This window comes from Panthera onca, chromosome A2 (genome assembly GCF_046562875.1).
Source record: "Panthera onca isolate mPanOnc1 chromosome A2, mPanOnc1 haplotype 2, whole genome shotgun sequence".
NCBI classification, from domain to species: domain Eukaryota; kingdom Metazoa; phylum Chordata; class Mammalia; order Carnivora; family Felidae; genus Panthera; species Panthera onca.
Genome location: NC_138340.1, coordinates 98,045,099 through 98,072,366, shown reverse-complemented (window position 1 = coordinate 98,072,366; position 27,268 = coordinate 98,045,099). Strand labels below are relative to the sequence as shown.

At 38.8% G+C, this 27,268-nt stretch overlaps 1 protein-coding gene across 17 annotated transcripts in view; it reads right to left on the bottom strand.

Annotated features, from left to right (window-relative positions):
• PPP1R9A (protein phosphatase 1 regulatory subunit 9A) overlaps nucleotides 1–26,876 on the bottom strand; it is a 328,575-nt gene extending 301,699 nt beyond the window's left edge. For 14 of the 17 annotated variants that reach the window (XR_014137296.1, XR_014137295.1, XM_060632498.3 and 11 more), the window contains exons 1-3: nucleotides 26,320–26,429; nucleotides 25,861–26,066; nucleotides 22,962–24,575 (exon numbers count right to left, since the gene is read on the bottom strand). Coding sequence is in view for 15 of the 17 variants with exons in the window: in XM_060632498.3 (XP_060488481.3) it covers nucleotides 22,962–24,353 (1,392 nt within the window). In the remaining 2 variants the exon portion in view is untranslated. Of the gene's footprint in view, nucleotides 1–22,961; nucleotides 24,576–25,860; nucleotides 26,221–26,319; nucleotides 26,433–26,762 lie in introns of those variants that run through there. The other 3 variants (XM_060632500.3, XM_060632499.3, XM_078442294.2) reach the window with 3 other exon arrangements.
• Nucleotides 26,877–27,268: the final 392 nt, after the last annotated feature.

Below are 27,268 nucleotides of genomic sequence, written 5' to 3'. Positions count from 1 at the left end.
GAAAGATGAGGGTCACTTCATTGGCTCAGTAGAGCATGCAACTCTCAATCTCAGGGCCATAAACGCAAGCCCCACGTTGGGCATAGAGATTACTTTTAAAAAATTAAATAGCCAGCTTATCACGAAGAGCCTATTCTAAAGACTGACACTTATTACAGTAATTACATTTGTCATGGTGAGCATTTTGCAATCTATATAAATGTCCAATCACTATGTGGTACTCTTGAAACTAATATAACATTGTATGTCAACATCTATTTCAACTGAAAAAAGAAAGAGAAAAAAATTATCTTACATTAGGATAGAGCACAGGCTCTTGGGCCAGATCGCCTCAGCTACACGCTGGGTCCACCCATAAACTGTGGGCTCACTCCATGCTCAAGTACCTTGGGTGTGGGTTTCTGCTGCTGTAAAGCGACTGGCTATCCTAAACACTAAACAGATGAATACAAATAAAACTCTTAAGTAGTGTCTAGCATGGTAAATGTTAGCTCTTTTTATTATTATCATCAACATAATAATGTCCCATGCAAAAACTTTAGGAACAAAACAAAAGCTTTGTTGCTTCTGAGGTTAAAAAAAAAAAAAAAATGCCGCTTGTCCTCAGTGTTAGAAACGTGTAACTGAGGGACGCCTGGGTGGCTCAGTTGGTTGAGCGTCGGACTTCGGCTCAGGTCAAGATCTATCTCACGGTTTGTGAGTTTGAGCCCTGCGTGGGGCTCTGTGCTGACAGCTCAGAGCCTGGAGCCTGCTTCAGGTTCTGTCTCCTTCTCTCTCTGTCCCTCCCCACTTGTGCTCTCTCTGTCTCTCAAAAACAAATAAATGTTAAAAATAAAAAATTAAAAAAAAAAGAAATATGTAACTGAGTATACCTCCTTTTCATTATGATTTACAGGATATTTAAGATCACATGTGAAGCACAAACAGAGCAACCATTTCTGCTGATTTACAGTCTCCACAGTTGGGCTCCTCTTCATTTTAATCCTGATTCTCTATTTAATTTATTTGTTTTCATTGTGTTTTCTTGTTGCGAATTACTTGGAATCCTTTGGGAAATACCATCCACAAAATGTCTTATGTATGTATATATATATATATATATATATATATATATATATATATGTATGTATATATAAACTGAAGCTTTTCAAGTAAGAAACTAATTTGTTTATGTAAGCAAAATGAAATGGAAAACAGCAGGAAATGTTAGTAAAAAAGGGAGCTAATGAAAAAAAGCATAGAGGGAAAACCCTAGAAATGAGGACAAAATTTTGAATATTAAGTAGATGGCAGTGGAGGGATTCTATGAAGAGGTTTATGGGTGAAAATGCAGCCTCAAAATGGCAATTTAATAACAAAATGATACGTATCAACTTAACTAGGGAGTCTGGATCTTATTATGGAAACTATAACCAAAATACATCTGAAATAAAACCAGATTTAAATTTCTGTTGCTGAAACAGAATCGCAATTTAATTTTGTTAACTAAAAGAAAAAAAATTATTTGATCATATCAACTCCAACCATATGATGTTTATGCATAGCAAGCTACAAAAGACAAAGACAGCAGATTCCAGGGCTCTAATTACTTTCTCACAGAAGAAAAATTAAACCATATAAAAGGAAAACATCGAAAATAGAAATGCAGTAAGAAAAAATCAAAGTTATACATAAAATAATTATAATAATATAAAAACCTAAGCATATAATTTCACAATAAACATTTTTAAACAAAAGCAAAGCCCAAATAAATAAAATACTGAAACGCCACATTTGTACACTACCAGACTTAGACAAGGATACAGTAAGATGCCCGAATTTCACAAAGCATCTCCTCCACTAGAAAAGGAATTAACCATGTCCTTTAAATAAATAATATTTCAAGTATCTGTTCCCGTTCCATAAGTACCATCATAAATTTGCTGGGATAATGGCAAGGTAAAAACTAAATCCTTCCATGAGCCTACGGAGAGATGTCTACAGTATCATCATACCCAAAGCAAACCCTCAACAAATAAGTATATGCAATACTGCAAACTTATAAAAGAAAACTAATTCAAAGTTATTCCAAATTAAACTAAGAAATGAGATGGCTTGGCAATCTATCCACAATGCTATACCAGTTTTTACTTATATCACCCCTTATAGGAAAGGCCAATATCAATCACAGGGCCACCTATCTAACGGCCTGGCTGAGGAACCAGGCCATTAGATATCTTGAATATCTTCACCTCAAAAGTCAAATAGAAAAGAGAAAAAAGAAATGTTTTAGTTCTCCAATTTTTCCCTGAAAGGCAGTTTACATGAGATGCATATAGTTCTTTATTAAACCAAACCACTTATCACCATATACTTAGAATTCACAGGGTTCATTACTCTAATGCCTAAGTACTCTGGAAAACAGGACATATGCTCATATAACTAATATTGGTAGACGGCTGTAAAATTTCATTCATTCACAATTAATTATTGAACACTCGATTTGTGCCACAAAGGGGACACAAAAATTACAAAGACAAAGAGCTCCCTGCCCTGAAAGAACTCACAGTCATGTGGATCATCTGGTTGAAGCAGAGTAACAAACGGATTTTTAAAGGGAAAGTTTGTGAGATAGAGTACAGACGAATTTCCTGGAGATCTAGGATGGCTGGGCACTCAAATACTTTTCGACTGTTGGTCCACTGGTAATGGATAGCACACCTATACTCACAAACCTACAGAGATTCGTAGCTCTGGAATCACGACTGTTTCCTGTTATTCTATTACTGTGAAGTGTTCATGTGGTTAGGAAAATTCCTTCAATTATGAAGAAATCCCTCAGTGGTCACCGAATAGAGACAAAGTAATTAAACTAACAATTTACTCAGGTGACTTTACCTGGGCGGGTGTAAGCAGCCTAATCTACATCTCACTGCTTTTTGCCCTATGATGCCGTTCTTCAGCTCATCCAAGTTCGACAGGTGAGAGGCCCTGACCACACTGATTTTTAAATATAGGCACAGAGCTTTAACTACACTGGAAGTGTCTCCAGTACAGCTGAGAGCAGGGAGGAGAATGACTCCCACTGCACCTTCTATTCTGATCTCTCTGCCTGTCTACCTGAATTCAGTGATGACTTAAGAAGCACTTTGATACTTTACATGCTTCAGTGGCATTTCTGCAAATAGTTCAGAATATTTTAACTTCACCTTGTTGTATTTTAGACTTTTCAGAGAAGCAGCTTCAGTTAAAAACTGAACCATAATAAATTTCTCTGTTAATCTCCTTATAGATGTGCACATTTCCAGTCGACTCATGGCAAACTATGTTCCCAGAGAATTTCCTTGAGCTTTGTAGTTTGATAATGTAACTGTTCTTAATAATAAAGGACTGGGGCGCCTGGGTGGCTCAGTAGGTTAAGCGGCCGACTTCGGCTCAGGTCATGATCTTGCGGTCCGTGAGTTCGAGCCCCGCGTCGGGCTGTGTGCTGACAGCTCAGAGCCTGGAGCCTGTTTCAGATTCTGTGTCTCCCTCTCTCTGACCCTCCCCTGTTCATGCTCTGTCTCTCCCTGTCTCAAAAATAAAATTTAAAAAAAGTTTAAAAAAATTTAATAATAAAGCACTGAAATTTTCCTACATGGTGGCGGGACACTATATATGCTATAAATCTATATATCCATAGACACGTGGGTATACATATACAGCCAAAGACAACTTGTGTATGTGTGTATGTTTCAGAGTGAAAGCTAATTCTTTCCTGACTTTCAATCATATAGTCACATATTTTGTCACATAGCGCTACTCAGCAGATACATACTGTTTCCTGACCATCTGTTTCAACATTATACGATACCAGTCACACAGGAGATCACGTGATAGAATGTAGATGAATCAAAACAATACTACCTTTCCTGACCAAAAAAAAAAAAAAAAGGTATATGCCCCAGGTAGACTGGAATCTCCGTCTCCATCTTTGTAAATGAAGAGCAGCATAAAAAAAGATGTATCATAATTATTATTGGTAGAGTAGGTGGTTCATTTTAATTCATGAACTGTCATGATGAGCTCCACCATCCCCCTTTCCCTTCCTCTCAAGCACTCCTACCTATAATTCCAAGGTCAAATGCTGTGAATATATATTTTCTCAATTTTAACAGAGCTAAATTTAACTGCCAGAACTAACTCTCCAAAACCTTACCTCCATTCTCATAGACTTAGCAAACACTAAATTCACACCTCCAGACAACATTCATGAAAGTAAGGGGTCTGAATATTCATGTAACTAATTAAGAATTCTATAATGAAGGCTTGAAATTTTATGTCTACAAGATACTTCTAGATCTAAAGATCCTCTAATCCAGCACCTTCATTTTAGAGAATTCGGCTATGGAGTTGGTACCAGTTCAATCTGTTTGACACCATTTACAGAATCAGTAAGCAAAATACAACACAAAATCCAAAGTCCCTTTCAGCTGGTAGACACAGATTTGCTTAAAAATAATAATCATTACAATCCATTCTTTCTCAAGAAGGGCAATACTGAGTAGATCTATTTCCAGCCACCCCTGAGACAGAATGGACTAAGCACAAGCATTTGCTAGGTAATTTTACATAACAACAAAGAAAACTGAACTTGTCTTTAAAAAGGGGTAATGCCCAGCCCAACACATACCTCAAGTGAAATAAATGCCAAGAGCCAGGTCAGGGTGTCTTCAGCAGCAAAAATTCACTGAAGAAGAAATAGCCATGGAAACAGCCACTCCCATTCAAATACTTTTAGAGGCACACATTCATACACATAGAAGTGGTATTTTAAGAACCCACGGCCAGTCTAATTCGTGCAGAAAAATCCCTAAAAGCAACATTTCCGTTATTATTGTATTGGTTAGTATACTTCCTCTATTTGCATTAACTTGCACTGTATGTTTTCTTTCATGACTAATTTTAGTATTTTTATGAGGTGGCATCCCTTTGTAGAAACAATATCTCCTTGTATGACATCAGGCCGATAGGAAAAAGATTTTAATTTACAATGACCTGTCAAAAGGCTACTGCCTGAAATCAAATTAGGAAGTACTGGAATATCATCTGAAGTTCACCGTGCCTTCAGAAAAGAAAACAAACACAATATCTTACTGATGAGCACTTATTTTTGCAATGCAAATTAAGACTGAAAGAAGTACTATTTCAGTCTACTGATGCTTTAGAATAATATTCATGTTTGTCACTTTGGAGCCTTTATTTAGGATCACTGCAGATCCAGTATCAGAGGGCAAAACACAGCTAGAAAAATCTACAAAGGAAAAAGAAAAACTTCCAGCTGACCAGGCAAAGTAATTCCACAGAAGGTGTCCACCATCTGCATACCTGACTATTTTGGATGGGTGCATTAACAATCCAGGCTTACCCTGCAAGACCCTGACAGCTAAGTACAGCACTGGTTCTTCTTGGCCCTGAACTCTCTTCCAAATCTGCCACCAAGCTTGTACACAGCCCTGAGTTACTCTTACAGTTTTTAAATGGCCCAGCAGTACTAACTTATTCTAACAGAAATAAATGTGAGTCAGTATCTTTACATCTCTGTACCTCTTTGGCCTCCCCTGAATAGAAGTGCTCTTCCCTAGTCTCAATCCATAAATACCACCAGCTCTGCTCAGAAGAATTACTCAGAGAACCCTACTTCACCTACCAACCCACCAACAAGGCTGTTAAACCTTTATACTTCTTAAAATCTTCCTAAATCTTCTCCTCTTTGGAAGTTTCTCCAAAGCGCTATTTCTCAAACTTTATTCCTCCAAAATGTGGGCCTGACCCATCATGCTGCCTCCCCATATCCCCAGGTCCCACTTCCTTATCCTCGTGTTTCTTCTCCTCACAGTACCCCAATGCCATAGATACCTGGATCTAGCTCTCAGACCCCGCTGCCTTCCCCTGAGGGCCCCATTAGTTCACCCATCCGATTTTGCAACTGGTGGATCAAAGACAATCAACTCTCTCTTTATATCCAGCTAATTCCTCCACTATCTCCCATTTACTAACTACCTGTTATAAACCAAGCACTAGGCCAAGGTGCTTTTTGGGGAGGGAAGGAGAAATCCAGGAGATGAATAAGAAATAGTTGCATATGATTTTTGTACTTAAAAGTTAACTTCATAAAAAACTGCACCTCTCATCATCTTCTGCCTTTATGTCTTGCCCCAGCTTGACCTTTGCCTGTCTTGATCCCCATTCTTATAAATATTTACCAGTCTTAGCCCTGTTAATTTGAACTCCTGCATATCCACTCCATCCCCATCTCCAGACCTGTTCCTGCAATCCATCTTCCACACTCCATCAGAGTGACCTTTCTAATATACAAATCCAATCATGCCTTTTTCTATGCTCAAAATCCCTTCTCATGACTGGTAAGTTTTCAGAAAAGTGTGCAAATTCCTGAGTCTAGCACAAAGGAACCCTCATGATCTAAACTTGCCTTACTATGCACTAACAATATTAAACTACTTTAAGATCTGCAACAGAGAGGTGCCTAGGTGGTTCAGTCGGTTAAGCATCCAAGTCTTGATTTCAGCTCAGGTCATGATCTCATAGTTCGTGAGTTTGAGTCCTGTGTCAGGCTCTGCACTGACAGTGTGAAGCCTGCTTGGGATTCTCTCTCTCCCTCTGTCTTCCCCTGCCCTTCTCACACACACTCTCTCAAAATAAATAAATAAACTAAAAAAAAAAAAGATCTGCAACAGATAATGTGTTTTTCTTTCCTCTGTGCCTTCTTACTACTTTGCACACCTGCCCCTTTCTCTGCAAACACTTACTAAACCCTCAAAACTTAGCTAGATCTTGGGGCGCCTGGGTGGCGCAGTCGGTTAAGCGACCGACTTCAGCCAGGTCACGATCTCACGATCTCGCGGTCTGTGAGTTCGAGCCCCGCGTCAGGCTCTGGGCTGATGGCTCGGAGCCTGGAGCCTGTTTCCGATTCTGTGTCTCCCTCTCTCTCTGCCCCTCCCCCGTTCATGCTCTGTCTCTCTCTGTCCCAAAAATAAATAAAAAACGTTAAAAAAAAAAAAAAAAAAAAAAAAACTTAGCTAGATCTTCACCTTCTCCCAGAAGCTTCCCCTAACTTATGTCCAGAACCCAGGTGCTCTTTCTCTGAGCTCAGTGTCCTGTGAAAACCTCTAACACAGTGCATCTCTCACAGCATTATAACTACTGACTTACCCGTCCATCTTTCCCACTAGAATTCAGACGCCTTGAAAGAGGATACGTTCCAGTATGTAGTTCAGGAGATGGGCTGAGTTCTGGCTTACAGCAGACATTCTTTACAAGAAGATGCCCTCTTAGCAGAAGCAATTTGGACTAAGAATTTGTCAACTAATTGAAAAAAGCAGTTAAAGAATCATAAAATCTGATTTACATTTCATCAGGTCTATATTAACACAAGACATCTATAAGTACATTCATTCACTGATCTCTGGATATCACGCCAGGACCTTTGCTTTGAGTTTAAGTCTACAAAGTAACAACTGGCATTATGCACCGGCTATAATGACCAGTTTGACTTTCTTAGAGTGGGCCAAAATCTTGAAAGGCACTTGAAAGATAACTGGAGTAGTTGATCATTTTAGATATTTGTTCAAGCAGTTTTATTAATCCATTTCACCTTCATTTAATTCAACAGCAAGATTTTTAGGTAACCTCTTTATCAGACCTTTCTGAAGATTTCAATATAGGGTTTTATAGAAAAAAAATTTCTTTTAACACTCATATTTCATTGATATACCTAATATTTAATTAAACACATACCTAGAAAGATAAGAAACCAGCAAAAACAGGTTTAGAAAGGTACATAACCAACTCATAGTTAGCCTACAACTCAACTTAGCAGGATGAAAAGTGAGGGCATACTAAATAGCAGACTGTAAGTAAGCCAGAATCAGTCAGATGGGCCCCATCAGTATGGAAAATATCAGTTAATCTGATAAGTTGGTTAAATAAGTTGGTAGAAAGCATCTAAGATAAACGTTTCTGCAAGAACAGTGGGAATGAAAGAAAGAATGGAGAACTGATGAACTTCCTCCAGCTTTCCAGAACCAGCAACAATTAAGAGGGAAGCACTATAGCAAAATGATGAGGTCAACTATCCCTTTAAATTCTTCAATGACTCCCCAGAGTTTGCATTTAATTCCAACCACTTAGTATATAAGTCTCTCCTTGAAATATTACCTGCCTACATTCTTACACCACGCACACGCACACGCACACACACACCCCTAATGTTCCTTAGTTCTGATTTACGTACAGTTACCTCTAACATACTTTTCTTCGATTTAGGATATCCTACTTTACCTGATGAACTCTTATTCATCTTTAAAGTCAAGTGCCAGAGTGCCTGGGTGGCTCAGCTGGTTAAGCCTCCAACTCTTGATTTTGGCTCAGGTCATGACCTCAGGGTTCATGAGTTCGAGCGCCACATCAGGCTGTGCGCTGACAGTGCAGAGCCTGTTTGGGATTCTCTCTCTCTCTCCCTCTCTCTGCCCCTCCCCTGCTCATATGCACACTCTCGCTCTCTCTCTCAAGATAAATAAATAAACATTAAAAATAAATAAAGTGAAGTACCATTTCCTCTAAGAAGCCCTTCCTGATGATTCCCCTCCTCCTAATGAAGGGGGACACCTCTGCGCCCTGTTAATATGCACGTGACCACGTGAACTGGCCACGCTGGGTCAGTCCTAGGTTATGCCTGTTGTTGCTGCCTACGTGTTAAGAATAGTCCTTTCACTATCAGAAAGTGTCCCAGTTTGACAATAAATCATATAGTCACCTTAGACACTGTAGGATATAAAGAAGACTAAGCAACTTGCCTATGCTCTTATTTAAAAAATGAATAGAGGTGCCTGGCGAGCTCAGTCAGTGTAGTGTGCAACTCTTGTTCTCGGGGTCGTGGGTTTGAGCCCCATGTTGGGTGTAGAGATTACTTAAAAATAAATAAATAAAATATAAAATAAAAATAAATAAAGATGTACACACACTCAGATCATCTACTTTCTCAAATATGTATTATTATTATTCACCTCTTTTTTATTGTGAAAAGTGTCCCAGTTTGGAGAATAAAACACATACAGTCACTTCTTGAATATAACTATGTCACAATACTTATGGAACTATCCTATAAATGTTTTATTCTCCATCTCCTTCACAAGACTAGAAATTTCTTGATAAGCAAGGGCTTGTCTTATTTATCTTAATATCCACACATCAGAGCTCAATGTTCAACACATATTAAGTATATTCAGTAATGTCTGTTGACTTATCAATCAATTAGAAGACAACACTTCTCTAAATAGCTGCAGCATAACCAGTTATTTATAAACACCTGAATAATAAGTGATCTATCAACCTTGACTAATGCCCAGACAGTAATTGTGAAATGTTATAATCATATTAATCTCAAAATGAAAATATCGTTAGCAGTAATAACATACAGTACATAACAGTATTTCACATACTGGCTCAATTCATTCAAACAACATGAACATAATATACTGTCACATATTCTTACCAACACCACTACCACCCAAAATGTAATTCTTTTTTTTAAAGAACACTTTTTTATGTCACCAGGAATATATGTAAACCCCCAAAAAAGTTATTGTATTTTTATTTAATAAAAATGCAGAAAACAGCCTGGCAATTCTCTTCCTTAGAGTGCCATTATTAAAGGCTATTTCTGTCTGGGGAAAATGACATACATTTTGTACCTAAGCAAATTTACATGAGTAAACAAAGGATGTCATATTTTAGCCTAATAACAATTGTCAGACTTCTCCCAGATAATATAATTCGTGGAAGAAACATACAGACAAAAAATATGATTTGAAGACCTTGGATTATTTGTTCCCATGCAGTTTATTACTAATTACTTACAAGTCACAGAGAAAAATGGAAAGCTGTTTTCTGGATAAACTAAGTCATACTCAGAAAGAATCTGATTAGAGAATGAGACAACTGGCTACCAAAATAATTACAGAGCTAAAACTTAGGTCTGGAATTAAAACCAAAGACATCTCTAAAATCAGTTATCAAGGTGAGTGGGGCCAGAAATGACCCCCCCCCCAAAAAAAGTATTTCCTCTCTAATCACAGAAAAGTACAAAAGAAAACACATTTTAATAAATAGCTCAGGAAATAAAATGTGGGGAAGAGACTAAATGGTAAAAAATAATTCAATTGCCTTCTTTAATTAAATTTTCAATAATTTTCATGTAAGAATACAGATATACTCACATATACAATTTACCATAGTTGTGGCAAATGACTGAAATTTCTAAGTAGCTTTACAACTTTAGTATGGAGCCTCAATTTTTGTATTTTCTGGCAACTAATTACAAGCTTGGTTGATCACTCAAAGCAGAAATAAAGTTAAAGCAAAATGAATACTCTCCCCCTTCAACCCTCACAGCTATATCTCATGCAACCATACTTTAATGACTGTTTCTGGTTACTTATAAACTGTCATTATCTTACAGGGCAATAGATTGAGATTTCCCAAATGAAAGAGCACAACAGCTTCAGCAAGCCAGAACAGGGACCAGAAAAGATTACCATCTATAATGGAATCGCTCGGCTTTCATTTATAACTGCTAACTTGAAGAATTTTACTTACAAAGAAATTATACAATCATTATACATGTACAAATTTTATCACCATCATCCTTCAGGTGGGGGAGGGAACAGGAAAGGGGAAGGGGCGTAGGTGAGGGACATCAAAGGTTACTACCACCAATTGTGTACCTACTGTGTGCCAGGCAGTGTGACAGTTCCAGAGACACAGCCATAAAACAACCTGCTTGGGGCTCAGTCGGTTAAGCGTCCAACTTCAGCTCAGGTCATGATCTTACCATTCGTGAATTCGAGTCCCTTGTTGGTTAGGCTCTGTGCTGAGCGCTCAGATCCTGGAGCCTGCTTCAGATTCTGTGTCTCCCTCTCTCTCTGCCACTCCCCTGCTCCCACTCTGTCTCTCTCTCTCTCTCTCTCAAAAATACATAAACATTAAAAAAATTGTTTTAATTAAAAAAAAAAAAACTAAAACTTCTGATTGCTGTATCTGCAGATGGGGCAATCTCCTGAGAGCTCTCTAGTTCCTTAAAAATACTACTCACAGAACTCATTATTCAGAGAAGGAACCAGCAACATAAAAATTCCACAAGCATCAGAATCTCCAATGGAAAAACACAAGTTTCATCTCAAAGTTAGCTGGGTGCATAATAATGTTGCCTTTTTTCCTTTAAATAATCCTTATAATTATATACAATCATATAAGTATTATTACTATAAAATCAGTATTCAATAAAATACAAATAGAATTTATTAGCCACATTGTAATAAGGTGTAAGTAAAGTATACCTAATGAAAAATGGTAATGCAGCACCAGAGTATACAGCAAGGGAATTTAATTAGGACTTCACCAGAGCTTACAAAATGCCAGAATTGCTTAAAACTGTAAGAGTTGAGTTATCAATTGATCTAATTAGACCAGAAGCAAGACTTTAAACTTCTAATTTCAGAAAACTCTGCTACCTGACAAAAATATTTTTCTAATCATTTACATGCTCCAGCATTATCTACCAAAGCTTTTCAAAGGTGAAATGCTATCCAATTCATGAGAGGAACTGACCCTTTGACTCTAACTAAAAATACTATATACTACCATATAGTTTAATCATACATCAAATGAATCTCTTTACGGCTAAAACTTTTGTTAAAAAGAACAACAGGAAACGACATATTGGCTGGTGTTTTGGAACAGGAAACATATTCAAAAGGACACCGTGGAGTCCTAGAATTCAAATTCCTGTTTTTAACTGAGAGTATGCCAGTGTTTTCATAGGATTACATATAGTCAAGATACTAAACTTGACATCTCCACACTCTCAACTCCTGAGAGTGAAAATCTGTTGACGCTCAATAATATTTTTTTTCTAGTTTTTTTAAAAAGTTTATTTATTTTGAGAGAGACAGAGACGGCGCTAGTGGGAAATGGCAGAGTGAGAGGAAGACAGAGAAACCCAAGCAGCCTCCACACTGCTAGAGTGGAGTTGGATACGGGCTCAAACCCATGAAACCATGAGATCATGACCTGAGCTGAAACCAAGAGTCGGACACTTAACCGACTGAGCCACCCAGGCACCCCTGAAGCTCAATAATTTAACAGATTAAAAACAAAGCCATGGTTTCATGTGGGAGAACCGTTAGACTCTTTTTTAAAAACAAATATTTATTATTTTTGGTAAGACTACTCATCAAAATATTTTTCACTTCAAATCCAGGATATATGCCCAGTTTTGTTTTTTTTTTTATTAAAAGCATACTTGAGGTTACACATTAGGGTATCACTCACACAACCAGCAACTGAAGGAAGATATCTAACATCTATGCAAGTGTTATCATCATAATTTAAAATACATTGGAAGATCTTCCCCCATAATATTCACAAGCTTACCCACAAATGTGGGATCAATTTTACCTGGAATAAAAAGTATATGCACTTAATGAATTCAACTGCCAAAAGTCCACCCATTTTCTTAAACCAACACTTTCTTCAGTATTCCATTAATTTATACTCTTCAACCAAAATTTTCTGTGACATAAGGGTTAATTATTTGAATCTTGGTCAATATTAAACAATTTTTTTGTCAACTTCTTAAGTTGTTATTACTGATCATTCCAATTGTGCTTCCGTTACTTTTTTACATATAATTAAAGAAGTAACATATGCTCATTATAGAAAATTTAGTAAATCTATAAAAATATAATTTTTTAACATCAACTGTATTCTCTCACCCAGAAATTACCAGAGTTAACATTTTAACATATGTGCTTTTTTTTTTGATATTTATTTATTTTTTTAAAGAGAGAAAAAGAGAGCACACATGCATGCAAGCAGGGAAGGGGCAGAGAAAGAGGGGGACAGAGAACCCGAAGCGGGCTCTGCTCTGACAGCGGAGAGCCTGATGTAGGGCTCGAAGCTGAACCAAAGTCAGACACTTAACCAACTGAGCCATCCAGGCACCCCGTCGATGTATGTGCTTTTAATCTTTGTTCTAGGTACAAATATACGTACATTAAAAATAAAATTGTGATAAAAATGCGTATTAAGTATTCAACCAGTGTTTTTACCCTGTAACATACTGGGTATAGTAATATTTCTTATCTTTAAAATTTTAGAAAACATGACTTACAATAGCTTTGTCCTATTACCCAAATGTATATATCATAATGAATTTAGCCATTCCCCTATTACTAGGCATGTGAGTTCTTTTAACTTTCTACCAAGACAAATAACAACTCTGATGTACTCCTTACTAATAATCATGGGCCAAGAAAACACATTGACCAAAAACACAATATTCACAACTCATATCCAAAAATGGCCTGTAAACACACGAAAACACTTCATCTCATCAATAAATCAACATAATACATGGGAATTATGGGAGACATTTCTCACCCACCAAACTGAAAACTATAAAATATATAAATAACACCAAGTGCTGGTGTGGGGATTATGAGAAAACCATTCCAATGCAATGCTAGTTATACACTGATACAACCTTTCTAAATAATAATTCAGGCAGTATATTTTAGCCAATTTTCAGAAATCTATCCTAAACAATCATAGATAATTCTAGATCCCAAGAAAAAAAACTGTAAATAGCATTCCCTTTTAATGCTAATTTAACGTTATGCACATATATCAAAAGTTAATGAAGACTTAATCTATATTGTCATCATTCTTGTGTTCTGCTGTTATAGACTCTCATTTCTGATCCAGTTTTTATTTTTCATAAGGCTTGTTTGTGTGTTTAATGTTTAGTGCTCAATCTTAAACTTTCTAACATCAATATAGATAGATACAGATAGATAGACAGATAGATAGGTTCAAAGTGAACAGTGTGAATTTATGTCTTTTTCTTTCCACAAAACAACTTTGCACATCCATTTTATCTGAAACAAGTGCTTAGTAAAAGAACCCATCAATACCGCAGTGACTCACAAGTGGATTTTAAATGCCAACCAATAAGCCTGCTTTTCCGTCTCCTCTGTGGAGGTCCTTTACACAGGAAAGAAAACTCTTCAAAACCCTGAACAGGGACCTCTGACTCAGTACTATTTAAAATCCTTGTATTCAAGATTAGACAAATTTTCCAGCATGAATGTACCCTCCCCACAACTCTATCCTGACATACTTTGAAAGAGGAGTAGAAGTAGAAAGTAATTTTTAGAGGAGAGCTCTGAAGTGGACAAGGGTCCCCCTCGCTGTACAGTGACAGATTGAAGGCAGTGAGTCACCCGGGTTCTTAGGGCGAGGCCAGTCCAAAAGCATCAAGGGGAAAACTCCACAGAGTTACTCTGGCAGCCTCTCACCTGGTCACTCCAGGAAAGAAGGCTCCATAATCATGATTGTTTATCTTTTTTGACCCTTGTCAACCTATATGTGTTCCAATATAGCCACTGTATTTCAGTTGGTGTAGAAACTAACTTGGAAGATCATCTTCCCACAAAATAAAATTCATTATCTGACTTAAAAAAGGGAGGAGACTAACAGGTCTATGAGCCATTTCACTTAAAACCACTTTTCCTGAGACATAAATATCTGGAGGAAAGTTTTAATTCTACAAATGCTTTTCTTAAATCTCTCTGAAAACAGATGTAAGTGAAGAGAAAAACTTTCCTCCTCCTGAAAAATAAAATTTTTATTTTATAAAAGATCTTTATATTCTGCCTGTTTCATTGTCCTTTTTGTAAGAATAGATGCATGAGAGAAAGTTAGACTGGAAAATTAGGAATTTTTATCAATATCTCACTCATGTTGAACTGTGCTATGAAGCTATTTCCAGAACAAAAGTGAGTGAAGCAATTAATATGTCAGCAACCATATTACAAAACATTTCTTTATTCTTAGGTTCTTCAGCAGGGTGTTTAATATATAGTTCAACCCATACTTTCAAAAGTTGAGTGGCTCTAAAAAGCCACTCTATAAAAATGTACTCCCTTGGATTTAAAACTTTAACCATTTTAAAGTTTTTACTATAATCTATAGCATAAATATCATTCTCAAGAGCAATATAAATTCACTTCCACATTCCAACAAAAGATGTCCAAAATTTTCCCTTTGAAATAATAGCACATTTATGATAATAGTACTTATTATACAAATATGTATAAGAGATAATTAGAGAACCACAAGATGTTAAAGCTGAGAAGGGGTCTTTTACAAGTAAGACAGTCTCAATTATCAATAAGAAAACCAAGGCCTCAAGAGGCAGATTTGTCTAGTTTACAGAATACCAAGTCACTCTTGGTGTTACTTTCATTACCAGCTAATAATATTTAATAGCAATATATATACTATGCTTCAGTAAACAATGTGCAATTAACTAAATAAATGCCTGCCCCAAATTACTCATCTCCTAAATGGTTATATTACAGATAACAGCAAGTATGGCATATGAAATCTTTATTAAAATATTGGAGAGTGAGGAGAATTTTAAATATAAAGAGTCTATGAACAATTTCAATCAACATAAAAGGATAATGAAAGCAACAATGTAAGAGCAGGAGGATGGAAATAAGCTGACCAGATCATCAGAAAAGGACAAGGGTCCCTTGTGCTAAAACCAACATAAAGATGGAATCAGCATTAGTACTATTTGTGCTTTTAAAGATACCTCATGCTGAAGCAAACACTTGGGCTTCATCAGTAGCAATTTCAGATAACGCGAATAGAAGCGCAGTGTCCCACAAGGGAGTTGCTCCAACCATCCTCTTTGCCACAGACACCATTCTTCCTCATCCCTACAAATACCCTCATCCCTTCCTGGATCCTGCTGTCTCCTCCGTTTTTTATTTTTTGTTTTTTTTTTCTCCTCTCTCCATGAAATTGCATAAGGGGCAGACAGGATCTGTTGCTCCCACCTCTTGTCACTTAATTTTTAGACCATGTCAGCACCCAGAAAATTCTCTTGCCCCTGCCCTTTAGACTTTCCCATAGTCTGCTGTCCTCAGGATATCTTAAATTTGAACATATCGCAAGCCAAACTCCTGGTGTCTCCTACATCCTTTATTTTTTAATTTGTTTATGTTTATTTATTCTTGAGACAGAGAAAGAGAGAGAGAGAGAGGAAGAGTGTGTGGGGAGGGGCAGAGAGCGAGGGACACACAGAATCTGAAGCAGGCTCCAGGCTCTAAACAAACTGTCAGCACAGAACCCAATGCACGGCTCGAACCCACAAACCATGAGATCATGACCGGAGCCGAAGTCGGACACAACCGATTGAGCCATCCAGGAGCGTCCCCCCCCCCGCCATCCCTTTTAAAAAGCATGCCCATGATTCCATTTATATGAATGTCCAAAAGAGGCAAATCCATAGAGACAGAAAGTAGATTAGTGTTTGCTAGAGGATACAGGAAAAAGGGAAATTAGGAGTGACTGCTAACAGGCACAGGGTTTTGTTCTAGGGTGACGGAAATGTTCTACAATTAGATAATAGTGATGGTTGCACAGCACTGTGAATATACGGAAAACCAGTGAATTGCGCACTGTAAAATGGTGAATTTTATGCTATTTGAATTTTATCTCAATAAAACAATTGCAAATTAAAAATAAATGAAAATAAGCACATTCACAATGTTTTACAACTCCACACACACACGCACACACATACACACACTTCTTCTAACTTTCCTTTCACCTTGAAAAATAATAAACTCCCCAAAGGTGGAATTATTAAAGCAGAGGCCGAATGATCATCTGTCAGCAATGTGCTATTGAAGAGCTAACTGAACTGAGTGGAAAATTACACTAGATTACCTTGAAGTATTTTTCATCTTTAAGTTTCTATGTCACAAGCCAAAATGAAAAAAATGAGAACCAGGAGGAAAATTTTTAAGTGACCAGGAAGAAAAAGTATGAATCATTTATTCCCATTCAAAATGAGAACTGTAGAATATAATGAAGCAAAAGAATAAAAACGAAACAGATCCAAAAAGGAAGGGCACAGAAAATTATGAAAAAAATATTAAGTAAATTAAATAACCTCACAAAAACCAAATGATATTCAGAGTTTAATATACCAATATTTGTTTTGCTCGTACAGAATTTATCCCATATCTAACTGTATTTCTCTAAAGAAATTCCAATACTTTTTCTGTCCTTGAGTAGTGAAGAAGAAAAAAAAATCTAGTGAAGATGAGATTTAAATCAAATTACTATTGATGGGCATGTAACTGGGTTAATAAGGTAAACAAGGTATGGATAACATAACAGAAAATTATTTTCCCCGAAATTCAGCTACTCTTACCTTTAAAACCCATTAACGCAACAACTAGCATCCTTTGTAGGTAAGTTTACATGGGAAGACAAAACATTATGGATGATACAAAAACCGAAAAACTAAACCTTTCTACTAAAAGAAATGCCAGCAAACATCTATTAATAGTTTGCTGTAGTAAAGAATCCCTTTCTATATACCAAATGACCAACATTTAGTGAAATAGAAAAGAGGTATTTGTGTACACACTCAATATTAGAAAAGGGGTTCATTCAGTAAATACTCATTATTGGATTTACAGAGTACACTAAAATGTTTTATATATTTACCTAGTTATAAGCCACAGGTACAAGACATCAAAATTTTAAAGAAGTCCAACTTAAATATTATGACATCCAAGTTATCCAAATTAAAAAAAAAAAAAAACTAAATAAGATGACAATCCTTATATTCTCTCTTGTTTATTAATTTGGGCTTCCAAAAAAAAAGAAGAAAATGGAATTTCTGAGTCTATCAAGAACTTCTTTCTCCTGTTCTTTCATAATTAAAAACTTAGACCACACAAGAGTCTAGGATGTGACATTTTAATGACCCAAACTTTTTAGGAATCATAATCCACTCTGGTATCCAGAAACATCATGCACATTACTACTTTACACCTGTTTCAGCTGCAAAGGATATTACTTTACACAAACAGCCACAGCAGATGGATCTGGAAAGCAAATGTGTTAAATGGGCTTCCCCAACATTTTGTGACCGGCTCCTTTCAGAAGCCAAAAGACTGTACTTCACAATCAGATTCCAAAGAGTGATCTGTTGACCGGCAGCCTCAGCACCCACTTGAGAATGCACAGTCTCACCTGAGACCTAATGTTCTGTGAATCTGCTGTATTATTCAAGAATATTAAATTCTGTTATAAAGGTCAAGAAAATAAATGGGATGGATGAAACTCCTAAGAAGTGATAGTCACTGATGGTAAGGAAGCTAATAGCTTATGAGGTAAAGGCAACACTCAAGAGACCCAATTAGGTATAGATAATAAAAGCCTATGAACTTCTAAAACAAAGGCAAAATTCATAAGATGTGTTAAAAATAGTTAAGTTAGTAAGCCATAAGACATCCCCAAATAGAAAATATGATGGAACAAACGAGAGGTTCACTTGTAGAAAGAAAGACATGGAAAGACTAAATCATCATCATTCTATCTCTGGACTGGCAGCTGTATCATCTCCATATCAGCCACCCACCGAGGATGCCCATCCTGGTCTTATTCCAGACCCACAGGTGCTTTACCCAAGAAACACAAATAAAACCAGGGAAACTGGCAAAACTACAGTTGTATGTAAGTGTACTTGTACCTACTCTCTTCTATAGAGCAAGAATTATCAAGAGCCCAGAGTATTCGAGTACGTAGAGCCCTTACTCAAAAATCAACTCTGACCCTCATAACCACACCCTCAATGGGAAGAGTGATGTGAAAGAGAGTCAGGACACGTGAATATTGTGTACCCAGGCCTCCCATAGTGTGGTCCTTTCAACCTTTGCACCTTAAGTGTGCTAACTTACCCCATGGCTTTCCTCTTGCTACTGGCTGTGTGTTTGAAACAGTGTGATTCAAACATTTAATTTGGTTGCTGAGCCTATCTATTCCACAACCTGTAGGAACGCTGGTAGTGTACTTGGAGGCTAACCATTGCATCCAGATAATTTCCCACAAAATACCTACTGAATTGGAAATCTGCATTTTAAAAGATCCCCAGGTGATTTATAAGCATATTAAAGTTTAAGAGCACCGAGGGAGACTATCTGAAGAAAGAAAAAGACAGAAATTTGGATCTCAGCACTACATTCTGAACAGTATCCTGAATATAAAGTCTCATATATGCCCTGTGTACCAACTCAGAGTTCCAGAAGAGACAGAGAATGCTGAGACCCACTTTCAACAAGTATCATGTAAGGTTTAGAGAAGCAATACTGCCCTTGGTGATTCTCCTTTGAATCTCAGCTCTGTAAAGCTCCAGTTTGAGAAAACACTCAGAAAAGTACAGCACAATATATCTTACCCTATCATTAACCCTATAATCTCCCTCTTGCTGGAAACTAGGAAAATAACCTTTTTCATCTCTGCTGTGTTTCAAGAACACCTATCCAAAGGACAAAAGGCTACCGGAAACAGAGAAAGGGTTAGGACTTCCTTAAGAAGGTTGCAGTGACCTAAGAAAGAATATCGAAGAACAGTTGAGCAGAATAGCCTGAGAAGCGTCCTTAATGGGCTATACATTTCCATCTACCAGCACTCGCTGACCTGATCAGCTCCGGTCATTTTATGCATTTATTACATTTTATTGTATATTGCATTGTTCCTGACACATAGTAAGGGCTCAGTAAATGTTCTGAAATAATGGGGGGGGGGGGGGGGGACAATGAAAAATGTCACCTTTTCTATCCTGGATTCATTTAAAGCAAATTCAATGAATTGGATCTCTTGGTTTTGAGAAATTCCTGAGAATGAAGGCATAATTCCACATCTCAAATTAGCATGGTTCATAACACTCTCATTCCATATCTCAAACTTGGATTTTATATTTTCCATTATTAATCCCATTTTTGACAACACTATGAAACACATCAACCAATCCATTAAGAAACAATGCATTTCTAAATTTTACCAACAATTATTTATAAGTAATATGCTACACAGGGAAGATCAGCTATTACTCTGATGTTTTTCTAGGTCCAGATTTAAGGTATCTTAGGAAAATACAGACTCAAGGCATCTATAGAAGAATTGAAATAAAAACTGAGGACATGATCACACATACAAAGATCATAAACAAGACGTAAAACAAGAGTCTGAAAGTGTTGAGAAATTCTACCCTGGTGAAGACTTAAGATGAGACTATCAGGAAAAGAATGTAAAAGTTCTAAAGATCATTTTTATAAGGAATATGTCCACTTATTGTTGCTAAAAGAGGAAGTATGTTTAAATTTCAAAGGAAAAAGATTTAAGTTGGAAATCATAATCTACCATCCCATAAGTGAATCTTTATAAAAAGAATAAGGAAACATACATAGGGAATGGCTCAGCATTTTCTCCCTTCCAAATGGTCTATCAAATCCTGTTCAGTCCATGCATTTAGCACAGCCAAGGACAGTTAAAGTCCTCATAGGACATTAGACATTTCAGCACAGGTTTTCAGACTGTTATGTGGGTTTTAAATATCAAGTTTAAGAATTGACTCCACCAGCTCACATAAGAAAGAGGTAACATTACAGATTTGTGTGTCTTCTGCAGCTAACAGCATGAAAACAGACACATGACAAGCCTTCAATAAATACTTATTGAATTTAATTATTACCACCCTCTGAGGCAAAAATCTTAATTGGAGAATAATCTAAACTCTACCATCACCACCACCAGTAGAAAAGTAGCTCTCAAAATTCCCAAGTGAATCCACTCACATGCTAAACAATCAGAACAACAACAAAGAGCAATTGTCTTATTCATTACAAAGGGCTAAGAATGAATCTTTTGTTTGCAAACTTAATCCACTCCAACTAGTACTGTTAACTGCCCACTAAAATGCAGTGCATTATTTTTGCTTCACAAACCTTAATCTTGATCTATGTTCTTGATAAAATGTGCTAAACTTTTATGCATGTAATCTATTTCATTCTTTGTTGCATGAAATACATAGTTTCTTTATTACATGACAGTTAAGAGGCAAAATGCTTTTTTTATAAGCAATAGTAGGGGGGAAAAAATCACTTGAATTTCAGAATATCATACCCCAAACCTGATTTGTTCACATATAAACAGCCATATTTCAAAGAGAAATCCTTTAAAATTCATTACATCTATTACTGTGCAGTTACGTTTGGGGCAGCACAGGACCCAAATACAAGGCTGGTGCCTCTTTTGGTTGAGTAGGTAGTGCTGGACTTGATAAATTTTCATAAGCTGCTATCCCCATTAGGGAGTTAGTCACTGGTTTTAACAAACTCCTTGAAGAGTTCATTTCAGTTATTCCTGCCTTGCTCAATGTGAAACAATTTAATCTTATTGCTTTCTTCCTAAGGGGTAAAAAGATGATGTTCAAAGGAGAACACTTGGGAAGGAAACACGCATGGTGAAATTTTGGAGCTCTCTGGTTAGGCCCGAGGGAAAGACACCTCTAAAGAGAGAGCCTAGAATTGGGGGGGTGGGGGGGCAGGGAGTAGGGGAAAGGCTCACAAAGGAAAGTGGAAAAGCACAGCAAAGAAACTTGGCTTACTCTGAAACCACACTATATTAGTTATTTTATAACACATCTACAGTTATTTTAAACATAGTTTAATTTGACATGGCCCATTCTGACCCAGAGCTTTTGTCTTACACTAATGAGATGAAAGTTTGCCTGCTAACATCCATAAATAATTTCACAGGTTATCACTTTATTTCAAAATAGTATTTCATAATTAAGACAAAGTCAAATTTCTCTTTGCTCTGTAAATCTACAGATCTTACAGCCTTATATGGAAGTTTCATAAGGTGGAAATAACAACAGACAGTGATTTTAGATTCTTTTAAAAGATACCGTATCAAATTCCAAATCTATGACACATACATATTGGATAAGCTAGAAGTCCCTAGGAAGTGGTTTCAGACTACACATTCTACCACCACAACCTTCCAGATTCCCCTAGGAGGGCATGCCACAATCTTAGGACAGAGCTGGTGCGCAAGTACACTTTGAAAAACCACTCCAAGGAGACTGTGATATTCAACCCACTACCTCCTGCCCCTATTGCCGTTATCAGCTAATAATGTTTCACTACCCGCTACTGATGTACATTGTGCTATTTCTTCTATACCGAATGTTAACTAAGTGAAGTCATTAGAATAGAGAATCTGAATTCAACTGGCATTTATTCAGTTTTTAAGAGGTAAAAATATATCCCGGAATGACAAATCAATTTAATTTCCTTTCATAAAATTTCATTTCAGTGCTACATCACAAATCCTGAACTCAAAGCTACTTACAGTCATAGCTTTCCAATTAAAGCATTTAAGTCCGCTAATATATTTCCATGAATCAAACTTTCACTACCAAGTAGCAGTACAAAAAAAAGAGATAAGTTTGAACATCCCTCACAATCCACTTACACTCAAGTAAGAGATAACTCAGATGTTTTAAGCAAGTAAATAAGACTATTATTTCAAGGTCACCATAACTCTCCCATTGTACATTATACCTCATATCCTAGAGTGTTCGGATTCAGGAAATTTTCTTACTTCTGGCTAATTTTAGGTAAAATCAGTTAAAGAGGTAATTCTGTTTCAAACTAACCCTCCTGGTTTTCAGTGTATGTGTCATTCATACTCCAGTCCATTGGAATGTATCTCACAATCCCCAAACTTCTTCAACTTTACTCTTAGCCAATACTGGTTTATGCAACCATAAAGCATATTAAGGAAATATGTGGATCTCTCCCAAACTTTTAAAATCACCTGACAACACGGGTATCTCAACAACCTCAAAATCCTTAGAGCTGTCAAATCTTTGCTGCAAACATTTAGGCCCAAATATTAGAAGAAAAAAAAAAAAAAAAAAGACAAAACCAAACACAAACAAACTTAGGAAAAACTTCAAAACCAAACTGAGAAAACATACTTACCTTAATTGGAGCACTACTAAATTTAATTTTCCTATTTGCTGGGATGTCTTCTTCTTCTGGCAATCCAACAATTTCCGAGTATTCCATATCTGGTTGATAGTAATTGTTTTCATCACTATCTTCCTGCTCATCCTGTTCAGTGCCTGTCTCTCCCCAGTCTGAATTATACCTGGATCTTACCCTATACACATTATAGTCACTGTGCATGTAAACATGGGAACTCTCAAAATTATTTGAATCTTCGGGTACTTCCTTTCCACAACTGGATCCAGGAGCATCAGCAGAGGTAAAATCACCACCTGCAAGTTCTTTCTTCTGATGCATTGCTGCCTCACTCCCAACTAAATTAGCTTCGGCATCTTCTAAAGGTACATTTTGTGGTGAAAGGATTTCAGACTCTGGCATCGCCTTATTTGCAGCACAAGGTTCCTCAGGAAGATCTCTGTCAATTCTGTCAGGAGTCTCTTGGTTAGATGTGGAGTCCTCGGCTTCCTTGCTCTGCTGTGTTTCTTCACCAAGCACTGAAGCTAGAGAGGTACTTTTCGAAGCCACTTCTGGTACCGGACTTGTATTACTCTTCTGAGCATCCTCTGCATCATCACCGTGTTTGCTTGGAGGAGACCAAGAATCTGAATCCTTAAGGTGACCAAAGGTGTCAAGATTTGTAACAGTAACAGATGGTAGATTCAGGGGATAATGCCCAGTCACTGAGTATTCGTTTTCAGGCTTCTCAGAAACCATGGCACTGGGGGAATCAGTGTTCTCAAATACTGCACTCAGTTGACTCACAGTTGGGGAAACAGCCTCCGTCCGGGAGCTAAGGCTGTCCAAGGAATCAGTACTGCCTCTGTTGGACTTGGAGCCACCCCATTCGTCCTGAGGTTCATTCCCTCCAGCTTTCTCTTTCTTTGGGGAATAGCGGCTGTTTTGTCCTGACTCATGCACACTTCTCTCAAACATCTTCCGAGTTTCTGTGAACTTAGAATATGAAGGGCCATCGTACATTGTGTCAAATCTACTAATTCGTTCTGAAACAGAGGACTCCAACTTAACAACTGAGCCATCTGTTTTTTCCAGGAATTCTTTGGGCCTCATTCTTCTCTGTGGAGATGAAGGTCCACCTTTCCCCCTTGTTTTGGCAATGACCGCAGCATTTTCACTGGGTTCCATACCCATCTGCATAAATAGATTTTTAATTCTGTTGACATTGGAGCCATATTTCCTCCCCCTGCTCTGCTGGGAGCCCTCACCTTCTTTTGTTTTTTGTTCCCCATCTGACTTGGGTTTGTCAAAGGTACTTTTCAGTGCCTGGAACTCAGTTCTATATGCATTCCTGTGAGGAGAGGCACTTCTGAGAGTGGTTCGTTCACCTGAAGACTCGGTTTTCAACATTTTTACTTCAGGGGTGAAAAGCCAATGTTCATAATGACCAGGAAAACACAAACAAAAAAACAAAACACCTCTCTTCTCTAATCACCAAGAGAGTATTTGGTCAAGAAAAAGTACCTCTCAAATGGCATACTGTATCAGTGATCCTCCCAACAGGTGTATTAGGAAATTATTCAGTCAACAGTTACACAAAATGGCTTTTTCAAAGCAAGACTAGAGGTTCATCTGTAATAGAAAAGAATGAATTTCTGCATTCATTTACTTATTTGAAAATTTACGTTTAGTCAACCAAGAATACACTTTTCAAAGTGACTCAGTCATATATCAAACAGAAAAAAAAATTACTTATTGAAATGGTCATTTAAAAGCCAAGAATTTAAAAGTTATAACTCTGATTGGTCCTTGGTAACAAAAATGTTTCAAACACAATTTGGAGGTCCCTACCGAAATCACACACTAATACACACACGAGTTACACATAAGCACACTACTTTAGACTAAGTTTTGGTTGCTTTTGTGAATGGTCTTAAAAAAAAAAACAAAACAGCAGTCCCTAGATCTTTAAGATATCATCAAACTGTCCAGGAAAAAAAAAAAAAAACGAATTTCATTTGGGATGCTCCACATCAGGTAGAATTTATTCTTTCTGGGTAAGCACAATTCAAAGTTTGGATTCTATGTTTACAAAGTCCATAATATGCCTACAGAGGCTTATTTCACTCTTTCTGGTCCAATATTCTGATTTGCAGCATCCCCAAAACAACATTAGTACATTTCAGACCAAAACAAGCAGAAGAAAGTTCTCACATGAAAGTAACTTTCACTCTAAGTTCAGTTACATCTAATATTTGGAAGTTTCCTAAGAGTGGATAGTATTCATTATAGAGTGAGGTGTAGAATATCATGGGAATAAATGTAGGAGAACGTGACGATCAGAAAGCAAACATAACATGAAACCTCTTCTCATAACCCTGATTTGTTTATTCCTACTTGCCTCTAACTTCCTACAAGCTCAAAATGCAACGCAATGCATGCTTGCTGGTCTCCACTAGCCCACAGCTGGATTTTATATCAATATGCCAGTAATCAAATACTTCAAGAGCTGCTGAGGCGCAGACAATGTCGTGCTAAAGATTTTTCATTTTGTTTTGCTTTGTTTTGTCTTTTAATATTAGGCCGAGCCATATCACCCTCACGCACAATCAGCTGAGGAAGCACACACTTTCACTGAAACCGCCTCCAAACTCGGCTCCTGGCCCAGCACGCATGCATGGCCCATGCAGACAAACAAGAAAGGCTTGAGAGTGTGGTGCCTGTTTTTTGGTAAAGCATCGACAATCTCCTTGTACCCTGACATTTGTTTAAGCCTTACACACCCTCCCCCCCCCTACACATACACCCCACTCCCTCCCCGGCCAATTCGAACCCGAGGGGGCGGGGGCGGGGGAGATGAGGCCGCCGGGGGACTCAAAACCTGCCCTCACAAAAGACAAACATAAATAACACCAACTTGAGAGGCAGCCGGTTCCCAAGCCTGGTTCGGGACGCAATCCCTCGGCCCCGGGGCAGGGCCGGGAGAGCAGGTGACGCCAAGCGCTATGGTAGGAGGTCGCAGTCTAGCTTTGTGCCAAAAAGCACCTGAAGTCCTAACACATTGGCTGCGGCTCCCGGCGGCTGCCAGGCGGATCCCAGTGTGGCACCGAGAGAGCCGAGCTCCTTGGCCACATTAAAAAAAGAAAAAGAAAAAAAAAATTACAGGGTAATGATAATAAATCCCTTTGTTTTTCCTCCCAATGTGCCAGGAAACAATAGATCCCACTGATAATGCCTCCGATCCTCAACCTATCGCTCCCCAACCACAACCCACCCCCACCCCCAGCCTGCAACTCAGCCTTTGTACATCCCGATTTTTTTCCTCTTCATCTCCACCCTCCCCAACTCCTCGCCCCGCGCACAGCCTCCCCCTTACCCGAGCGGGAGCCGCCGCCGGCGGGGAGGGTCGGACGGCCGCGGCTCCCACCCCCTCCTCAGAGGCGCCCCCCGCCCCACTGTGGCCGCGGCTCTATCCGCGCCGGCCCGCACGGCGCCCCTCCACCCGCCGCTCACGGCGCAGCGCGGAGGGCGGCTGCGGCGGCCGCTTCCACTCGCGCCGCGGCCCCCACGCGCGCCCTGCCCGCGGCGGGCGGCCCCGGGAGGCGCGCTGCGCTCCCCAACGCCATTGCGGGCGGGCGGCGGCCCGGGCCGCGACACGCTCGCCCACTCGGGCCGGCCCGGGGAGGGGGCTCGGGGCGCGGAAGGGGCTTGGCCCACGTGCGGTCACCCGCTGCGGGCCGTTTGGGCCGCCCGGGAGCCAGGGTGTAGTGGGAGAGAGGCCGCAGGGGTGAGGAAGGCCCAGGGTAACAGGTGCCTCACCTCGGCTGATGGGATTAACTCTAGGGCCGCAGAGAGAGGGAGCCCGGCAGCAAAATCCCAGGAGAGGGAGCGAGAGGGAGCCTCTGGCGGCCAACCGAGGGCGAAAAGCACCGGCCCGAGGCGAGGCCGCCCCACCCCCTCGGCCGTGGGCTAGGGGCCTCCCCGGCCTAGGGCAAGGCCTGCCCTTCTGGGGCCCGTCCGCCTTTCTGCTACGGGGGTTGGTTCGGCAGAAACTGGGCTCTAGGTCCGCTTGCTACTGGGCCTGCACAAAGTATGCAGTTAACTTCATGACCCCAGGGCATCTAAAACCCCAGGCTACTCTCCAGGCCGGTTTGGCCCTCACCTAGGCCGCCTTGCCTGGCCTAACACCCACCTTGACCTCAAGTCTCCATTGTTAAAAGGAAAAGGATTAGGAGGTCTTCTGACTTGCTCAGCCCCCCACCCTCCTCTTTTATAAATGCTCAGTGCCCACTCCTACCTCCTCCCTAAAAAGATACCCCAAGTGA